Source organism: Pterocles gutturalis, unplaced genomic scaffold (genome assembly GCF_000699245.1).
Source record: "Pterocles gutturalis isolate BGI_N339 unplaced genomic scaffold, ASM69924v1 scaffold2259, whole genome shotgun sequence".
In the NCBI taxonomy this organism is placed as follows: domain Eukaryota; kingdom Metazoa; phylum Chordata; class Aves; order Pterocliformes; family Pteroclidae; genus Pterocles; species Pterocles gutturalis.
In genome coordinates, this window is record NW_010135357.1 from 60,074 (window position 1) to 69,628 (window position 9,555).

The window sequence follows — 9,555 nt, forward strand, 5'->3', positions numbered from 1 at the left end:
GTCTCTTTACCATTGTGTTAATTGTGTTACATAGTTTCCTGATTTTACGGCATGCGGATTGGTTATTTTATTAGAGGTGTTCAGAATGGAGTGTTGTGTGCTAGCCTTTGTAACTACAGTACTGTTGGCTTTTCTTTTTTTTCCATCCTGACTTTTCTCTTAAGCATGTTTTTGATTGTTTGCTCAAGTTGTCCTTGTTCAACAGGTTGGAGTTAGCATCAAAATGAGCAGTTTTAACCTGACCAGGATAGTTACCTTCATTCCATTTTACACGATAGCAAACAAATCTTCTCTGGAACTAGAAGTTGGAGAAATTGGTCCTAATGGCTCTTTTCCAACCAATAAATGGAATTATATCTCGACTTCTGAGGTAATGTTTCTCATTTTCTTCCTTTGCCTGTTGTTGTAGACAAACACCTGGTCTCTAGCTGTCACTTAAGGAAAAAAACTGTTCTCTTTTAGAAGCTCTGTCACTTCTGATGACATGATGTGGATACTTCACATCTCAGGGCAACTCTTACAGCACAAGTTGCATATGTTGGTAAATTAAGTCCTTTCGTTTAGACAATTTACTAAATGTAGATGAGATGTTCATCAGTACATACGGTGGCAAAAACTAAGGCTTTTGAAATGGTTTTAGTCACACCAGACTGCTTGTTTTACTGCTGGCTTACTGTATTGAACACACGTGAGCTGTTAAAGTCACACAAATTTCTTGTTTTGCAGTGTCTTCCATTTTGGCCTGAAAACTCATCTGGTGAACTTTGCGTAAGAGTAGTTGGCTATGAAAGCTCATCCAAACCATTCTTGTTTAAATCCCAGGATAATGGTACTCTGCTGAGGCTGGAAGAATTGGTGAGACTGACTTTGTGTGGTCTGTTCTTAATACTCCATGTTAGCGTTATGGTGTTGAACTTAGGAAAGCTTGAGTTCCCAGATCATCAAGATTGAAACCTTGTGCCTTAAGGTTTTGGTGTGCTGCACTTCAGTTCTCTTGCATGAAAAAGGCTGTGAATCAAGTTTGCAATGTTGTTAATGTTGTCGTAGCTGTGTGAAGTGGTCAAGTTGGTTTAGTTTTGACAAGCTTATAGGAAGCTGAACAGCTCTGTTGCTGTTAAGTTAACAATAGAATACTGCAACTCTAACATCTGTTCTTTTGCAGAGGCTATTTCTTAGGTGCCTTCAGTTTGTTTAAATAGTTATCCAAAATTAGAGTGTATGTTTTGTTTTCCTGATATGCTAATACATGTTGGAGACACACAGTTCATGGCTAAAATAATTTATGATTCAATTAGTAAAATCTTAATTCAGAACTTACCCTAGCCTAGCTTTAGGGAATGTGTGTATAAATGTAGCATGTTCAGACAGGAACTGGGAGATAATGCTTATCATAATTAGCTGAAATACAAGTGACTGTGAGGAAAACCTAGGTCTCCAAGTTTGCTGAAGCAGTTTGAAAAAAATAGTTTTTGGAACATGATGTCATCAGTGATCTGGTGTTCTCTTGATGTACTGAATTAGAAAAGTTTTTTTTCTTGACTGTTTTAAGAAGTAGGTGGCTCAGCTTTGCAAGAGAATTCTTTCTAGTCTTGTATGTAGTGAGGTTTTACTACTACTGGGTGGAGTGCTAAACATAAATTCTTACATCCCTCTCAGGTGAGCTAGAGAATCTGTAAGATCATCTTTTTCAAAGGTAGATGTGTCCCCTCCCACTGCACCTCCAGACCTTATAATAGAGCAAAAAAGTCAATTTATCTTGCTAGACAAGCATTTGAGAAAGCTATCTGAAGAGACTATCCAAAAGGGAAAGCAGGGGTTACTCCCTTTGTATAAGCAAATGAGAAAAATTGTGCTGCACATATCTCAGAAGTATCTTGCAAATATATTGGAAGAAAGCAGGATCTTGAAACCCATCAGAAGAAAGACTTACGATGATTTGCTTAGAGGTTTAATCAACCCAACTTCTCTGCTCAGTGACCAGTTTGTTAATATGCTATTGCTATATTTATCATACCTTTAAAAACTTTGGTGTGTTTGTCCAGAGTAGCCTTTCAGATTTTCAGGAGCATGCAGGAAACTGCAGTTTTTAAATATAACTTTTAAGTTTTGTAACAGAAGGTGAAGGGAATGCTTGCCTATACTTTTTACTGAACTTAGCCAAATAATTCTTAAAAATGTTATAATTTGAATATAGCTTTTCAATTAAGTTAAATCAACAGTTTGTGGATTCTACTGGTATCTTTCTTAAGCCAGTGACCAATGTGTTTGAGCTTACTGTTACTAGATAATGTAGAGTACATTTCCTTTTTTCATTTGTAAGAGGCCAGTGAAAGACTGATCTAAAAATAACAATTTAGTCTGTTTTAATTTGAGTTTATGCACAGAACTAATATTTAACTTCCTGTCTTAACTTTTTCTCCAGAATGGGGGCTTACTGGTAGATGTGAGTGTTTCTGAGCATTCTACAATCATAAGCTTCTCAGATTATTATGAGGGAGCTGCTCCAGCTCTTATTGTTAACCACACTTCATGGGACACTCTCAGATACAAACAGAGGTATGTGAAAGAAACAATTCACCATTGTTGGTTTAACCAGTGAGTATCCTTTGTGAAGAAAGTAGTTCTCTTTTATCATTATGGTACTGTGAAAGAGAGAAAAAACCCCATTTCTTTATCATATTCTTTTAATGAAGTATTTTGTCTACTCTTAAGCAGTCTTCATAGTTTGAGAAAGTGGAGAGAATAAAGTGGGAATATAGATCTTAGTTCCCCAAGAGCCTAGCTACAGCTGGACTTGTTTGGAGCAGATAGCCTAGGCTTAGGAGGCTGGAGTATCTAGTGCTGCAATCTGCTCTCACCTGTGATCAATCAGTGATCTTAACCAGTGAACGCTGTAATTTTGCTCCGTCTCTTTTAACCTGCAGTGGATTACAAGAGGTAATGGAGTTGAAACCGAAGGAAGCATGCCTGTTTGCCTGGACAGATCCAACTAAAACAAGAAAATTGACATGGGGCTACTCACAAAATTTTGGAGAACATGACCTACTTAAGGTAAATTTCAGAAGGAGAGAAGTAAATGCTGAACCAATCTAGGACTATAACAAGATTAAAATTATCTGTGAGAAAGCTTCTTCAATAACTTTGCAGCTGTCTTGTCCTGTAAGAGACTTTTGACCCTACTCTCAAGTAGCAAGCTTTTAGATGTTTAGATTAACATAACTCGAGAATTCAGCACAAACTCCAATCTGCATTTTCTCTATGGTTTTCTTGGATATGAAAGAAGGGCCAAGTGTATGAGCTGTGGATATATCTAAATAGTACAGAGGATGAATAATTCGCCAATTTTCTAACAGTGCTGCATTTGGCTTAAGTTTCTTCCTAAAGATGGAGAAAACCCTTGACTGTTGTGACTCTTGCTTCTTGTGGAAAATGCTTGCATGGAGCAGAAAATTCTGAGTTGCTCACTAAGAGCTATTTTGATGTTTGTAACTCATGCAATATTAAGGTAGAAAAATGTGTGAAGTGGGGGCAAAATAACAATGATTAAGATGCAAAATGAGTGGGCGAAAGAGGGAAACTATAAGTTGAAGCAGCGTTAAGTATAGGGTAAGACTGGGGAAGTACATTGTTAAAGAATGGGGAAGCAAGCACTGATGGAAGAAGATTTTGCTCACTTAACTCAAACTGAGGCTAAAGAAAGTCCTTTGTGTCTGTCTCTAAATAGCAGCCCCCTTGCGCATTTTACTAAACTCTTGCGTTCTTCAGAGGTGAGTTGATTTTCCTGTTGACTAGCCACAGAGTTAAGATGAGAAAACTGAAAATATTAGTAGGTAAACGTAGGGACAGGAAAGCAAGTTTGTTTCAGTTATACTGGAAATCGATGTAGTTTTTCACAGCTGAATTCTGACAGTTAACCAATTACAGTGTGCTTTACTGTATAAGCACTTTCTTAGGCCAAATTTTTTTACATTTAAAAATGTTTTTGGTTTGAAACCAACTTCCTTAGTATCTAATTGTGGTTACATTTGTGATTATTTCGGGCTTTTGAGAAAAGGGCTTTAACTATGTCAGTTTTGTCTCACAAATAAACAAATAAGGAATATCTGCACTTGAAGAGCAGAGATCTTAATCATTGTCTGATTTTACTGTTCTGTGATATATGATTTAATGCCTTCTTCCTGCCTCACCTATTATTCTAAGTCTTGTGCTGTAAAGGCCTTTGTTTCCTAGTAATTTCCAATAATACTCTCATTCACAAATGTTACTGGAATGCCAACTTCTTTCCAGTGTTGGGATTCAAGATGCCACCAAATCAGTATGATGCACTAAACTGAACAAACAGGAAAAATACTGAGTTCTGGTTTATGTGTGTGCCAATAAATTTGCTTTGCTTATAAACATACAGCAACAATGTGGATTTACTCCTGTAATATACTTATTATAAACATTTTTTTTACCCCAATACAGGATCAATGTGGCCAATTCCCTTACAATGCCAATACTCAAATACACTGGGTGTCTTTCCTGGATGGACACCAACGAGTGCTACTTTTCACAGATGATGTTGCATTGGTTTCTAAAGCCCGTCAAGCAGAGGAGCTGGAGCAACCTGATCAAGAAATCAACTTATCAATCCATGGTCTTGGACTTTCTCTTGTTAACAATGAAAATAAAAAAGAAGTCTCTTACATAGGAATTACTAGGTACTGTACATGGAAACCTAATTATTCCTTTGAATGATCAAAATTTGACAGCATATTATAATTTTAGCAATACAGTTGAAGTTCAAGGGGACATCTTTAAAATTAAATTAGTATAAGTGAAACCTTTTCAAGTAAAATTAAGTTCTGCCTTTATTGCTGTTGTACACTTGCAATAAATAGGATTTAACTGCCTCCTTTCTTGCCTTCTATTAAAAAAAGAAGTAAACAATAGTGTTTTTGATCCTGACGAGTTAGGATAATATCTTTTTACGTGGTTTACATGCATAAGAAATGTTTAAGTAGTTTAAAATTGTTAATATTATTTGTCTTGCAGTTCTGGTGTTGTTTGGGAACAGAAACGAAAGCAAAAGTGGAAACCATTTAATCAAAAGCAGATAAACCTGTTGGAACAAGCCTATCAAAAGTATCTTAGTAAGAGTGCTTTCCAAGCTCCAGGTTGGCATAAACTAGACAGCGATACTGAGGTATGTTTTGAGGTTTCAGTGTTTAAATGCAGAACGTGTGCAACAGTGAAAACAGACTTCTGTTTTGCTACGTAAGGATATATGCTGTGTTAAAGGAAATACAAACAGAAAGCAAGCTTTTTTTGGAATAGTTTCACATTTTGTACAATAGAAGATTTTTGTATTGAGGTAATACTGAGGCAGTATTGAAGTATTTTTGAGACTTGGATTATAAAGTAAGAATTTCAAAGAATTTTACTTTTGTGTGGTAAAAAGATTGCTTAATAACTCCATGTTGCTTCTGAACCTGTGTTCTCATTGAAGTAACTTAAATTCTTTGCAGAAATCTTGATTTTTAGCTTAGTAAGCTGCAGTTCCCATGACTTGATATGTTAAATGACCCTACAGTGTTCAAAGACTCTTGAAATTAATTCACTTACTTGAGCTTTTTCAGACATTAATTGTACATACCTCTATTCCACACACAAATGTAATGAGTTGAAATGGCTAAGTAGAATACAGGCACTTCGTAGTACCATAGCAGGCTTGTTTTCCATATCATCCTTTCATTTGACAGACATACCTGCCCTCAGCTATATGAATACTTAGGCTTTGTACATTCCAGTAGTGCATTTAAAGTATGTAATATCAAAAACTTGTATCTGTAAATCAGTACGTTTAACTCGGAATAAAGGAGAGCTTTTTCCTTTTGCTTCTCATAACTTGAATGTTTCAAGATCAGGGTAAAAGCGTCAGCTGCATGAAATATCTTTAATGTAATATATAACCCTTGAAGAAATAGTTACTGAGATGACACAGAGGTTCTCGCTTGGGACAACTAAAGTTGCAATGTAACGTGCTTGTCAGACTAACTTGTGGTTTTTGTTCCTTTCTATGAGGATAATTGGATTGAGTAAATCAGTAGACATGTTATCATGAAATATTGAAAAACGCAGGTTTTATTTGCTAGTCTGTTTACTAGTAACATTTTATTATTTCTCTACTACAACTGTATGTTAACAGCTCTGCTTTCTGGTATTTCCAGGTGAATTTTAGTAAGGTTCCAATGGAAATGCGTCTCCCAGACAGATGCAGCATCCGACGCAACTTCCTGTCAGGAATTCAGGTTGAGTTCAAACAGTCGCCTCACCAAAGAAGCTTACGGGCTCAGTTGTATTGGCTGCAGGTACAATCTTTCATCGTGTTCTATAAACTACACAGACTCTTTAAGGCTTTTATTGTATTCATTTATATGAAGAAGTATCTCCAAATCTTGTGTGTGTGGTGCTCTGCTCGATACGTCAGAGTAGCAGCAGTGCTATGAATGCTCCATTGATGGAAAAGTACTGCAGAACTGGCATCCCAGGATTTTGCGAGTAGTATGGAAAAAATTCCACAAATTTATGGGTTAATGTAAAGCAGGGTGCTATGATGGAAAGTTTATTTTTAAAGAGGGATGTTTTGGTGTTTTGAAACAAAAAAAAACCATTGACCTTTCAAAATTTGTTTACCATAGTTTGTATATAGTCTTGTAACGTTATTCTGGACAGAGGTTCAGAGACCTTTAGTACAAAAACTGCCTGTCTAATGGAAAGTAGATAGTAGGCATTTAAATACATTATTGCATACTATTTTTAAGTATCTGCATATAAGCTTAGCAGTGAATTAATGTGCAACACTTGCACCTGATTAGCATGTTCCGGTCAGTACTAATAGTGTTGCCAAAGTAACCAACAGAATGCTTGAGCAGGTACTAAAGAGAAGTGTTTGGTACTAGAAGAGATGGCTCTAGTGGAGAAAAATCATCACTGTCATTTTCATTTGCTGCACTTCAGAATCCTCCAGGGGAGGCACTCATTGAGGACCCTGATGCTTTTCTTGACCACCTGGTGGGGAGGAGTTCTTGCCTTTTATCTTTTGCATTTTAGTTTGATAGCTTGGTTTTGTTTTTTTTTTTTTTCTGAAGGTAGTTTTCACTTTTGGTTTTGTTTTTTTTTTTTCTGAAGGTAGTTTTCACTATTACAGTCAATGTATGCCATGAGCTGCAGACCTTCCGCATGTGAATCTGTGTGAACCTGTGTAAGCATCCCTTGTGCAACCCTTCCAACCATCTGACCTTTTATAACTAAATACGTGACATTCCAAAATAATATCAGAGTAAACCTCTTCCTCTTTTCTCCTTCCCCCAAAATAAAAACAACATTCTTCTTGAACATAATCTATAAACAAGTTTCTCAAGCCTTCTAAAATAGAAATAGTCTTTGATTATTGTGTCATTAAAATACTCCTGTAATTGTGCAATAATTTTTTAGGTTGATAATCAATTACCGGGATCGATGTTTCCTGTTGTATTTCACCCTGTAGCCCCTCCAAAGTCAATTGCTTTGGATTCAGGTAAGAGAAAGCCTTCAGTAATATCAGATTTATTCAGCCTTGAAAGCAGTAACATGGCAATTCATTTTTTATATATACTTAGTACTTTTTTTTCCTGTTTAGAACCAAAACCCTTCATTGACATCAGCATCATCACTAGATTCAACGAATACAGCAAAGTACTGCAATTCAAGTGAGTTTAACAGTGTACTGTAATATAATTTTAGAGACTTAATACATTTTAGAAGTGAACCTTGCTTTAAAGTTCACATTGTCCTGTCCAGACAACTCTTGACTTTGGGTTTTAAAACATGTCCAGCGAGTAAGAACTGACCACACGAAGGGAACGTTATGCAAATTCTTTAGTCATCGGAATTATTTCACTCTTGTACTACATTATCAGAGTTGCATGTCTGCCTGTTTGCTGTACGGTTGTGGGCTTATTTGGTGCTCTAACAACAGATGGCTTCACATTCTCTGATGTAGCTCAGTGTGTTCTATGGTGAAATCTATGTTCTTTAGTTTATATGTCTGTGTCTTGAGATTTTGTACCAAAAATTAGACATAAACGTTTTGCTGAAATCTTTACCGAACCAGTGTGAATATAATATTTGAGGATGGTGAATTTTAATAAAATAAATATTCAGCAATATGACTTTTGCAGAGAGGTAGCTGGATTAGAGGAACAAATGTATTGGTTAGTTTATGTTGTCCATAGAGCACGTGGAATCATAATATATGAATATAAGGAGTATTTGGTGATGGTTGATAAATGTATCGCTTTGTGAGGCTGGTAAATCCTTCTAACTGTAAATAGACAGTTGATATTGTAGTTCTTCCTGCTCTGGCAGGGGGATTGGACTAGATGATCTTTCGAGGTCCCTTCCAATCTCTAACATTCTGTGATTCTGTGATTGTAAGTCTTAATATGCAACATTGCATAACAAAACTTCAGTAGCATAGGGTAATCGTGTGATATTTAAGTTCAACTTCTGCAACTGTACACTGTTTTCCCATTTTAGATACTTCATGGTTCTTATCCAGGAAATGGCACTGAAAATTGATCAGGGATTTTTAGGAGCACTTAGTGAACTGCTCACTCCATCTACAGACCCAGAAGCTGAAAGACAAAGGGTAATGTAGGAGAGAAAATGATTTTTGCCTGGCCGGGGCTTTATGGTAACAGCATTGCAATTTTATGAATATTTCAGTTTAAATGAGTGGATATAGCAGTTGATAACAGTGAATAAAAACACATGGTTAGATAATTTTCAACGAAGCATTGGTATTTCTGTTAAACATTGGTAGCGACTATTACGCATTGACAAGTTTGAGTAACTGATACTTGGGTGTGTATAACTGCTTTTTGCTCTTTTAATGTGTTGTTAATTGATGACACAATTGTTTCAACTGTGGCTACAAAGTGCGAAGAGTGATAATGAAACAGGGTTTATAGAGTGGACTTCTAGTTGTCTGTTAGTCTAAAGTGTCTTTCATCTTTAGAGAGCAGAAGGAACAGATGTTCATGTCTCTAATTTAAGTCTTTATCTAGGTGGAGAGTATGCAGAAGGTCACGTTTGGTTCTAGTGTGCGTAGGGGAGTCATTTTTAAATGTTTTTTTTTTTCTAGAAATGGTATCTTCAGATGTACTGTATAAAAATACTAATTTTGTGAGAAAGTACAAAAACACAAAGAACTGTAGGAAGTTATTTTACTAATATTTCTAAATTAATTTAGAAGTGATACCTTAAGTGATTAAGGAATTTAAGGGAGTATCAAGTAATATACCATAAAATCGAAAAAGTTACACAGGAATTGTTGTGTGGGGGCTTGTTTTTGTTTTTTACCCAGGATTAAAGAGATGTATTGGTACAGTTATAATCTGGTGCACAAAAGTTATTAGTCTATTTTCCATTTTGGAGGTGTTGGCTATTTAATTAGTTAATAATTGTAGTCAAATGTAATAAAAGTTATTTCTGCCATTTATTTGTGTATATTTTTTACATTTATATATA

General features: G+C 35.8%; 1 protein-coding gene across 1 annotated transcript in view; it reads left to right on the forward strand.

Annotated features, from left to right (window-relative positions):
* The window catches only part of VPS13C (vacuolar protein sorting 13 homolog C (S. cerevisiae)), a gene marked incomplete at both ends in the record, with an annotated part of 66,924 nt that extends 58,250 nt beyond the window's left edge, over window positions 1-8,674 (forward strand). Inside the window, 10 exons of the mRNA XM_010081842.1 lie at window positions 206-370; window positions 727-855; window positions 2,423-2,556; window positions 2,925-3,051; window positions 4,468-4,703; window positions 5,038-5,188; window positions 6,213-6,353; window positions 7,480-7,561; window positions 7,664-7,733; window positions 8,563-8,674. Coding sequence (XP_010080144.1) covers window positions 206-370; window positions 727-855; window positions 2,423-2,556; window positions 2,925-3,051; window positions 4,468-4,703; window positions 5,038-5,188; window positions 6,213-6,353; window positions 7,480-7,561; window positions 7,664-7,733; window positions 8,563-8,674 — 1,347 coding nt within the window. The remainder of the gene's footprint in view (window positions 1-205; window positions 371-726; window positions 856-2,422; window positions 2,557-2,924; window positions 3,052-4,467; window positions 4,704-5,037; window positions 5,189-6,212; window positions 6,354-7,479; window positions 7,562-7,663; window positions 7,734-8,562) is intronic.
* Between the last annotated feature and the right edge of the window lie 881 nt (window positions 8,675-9,555).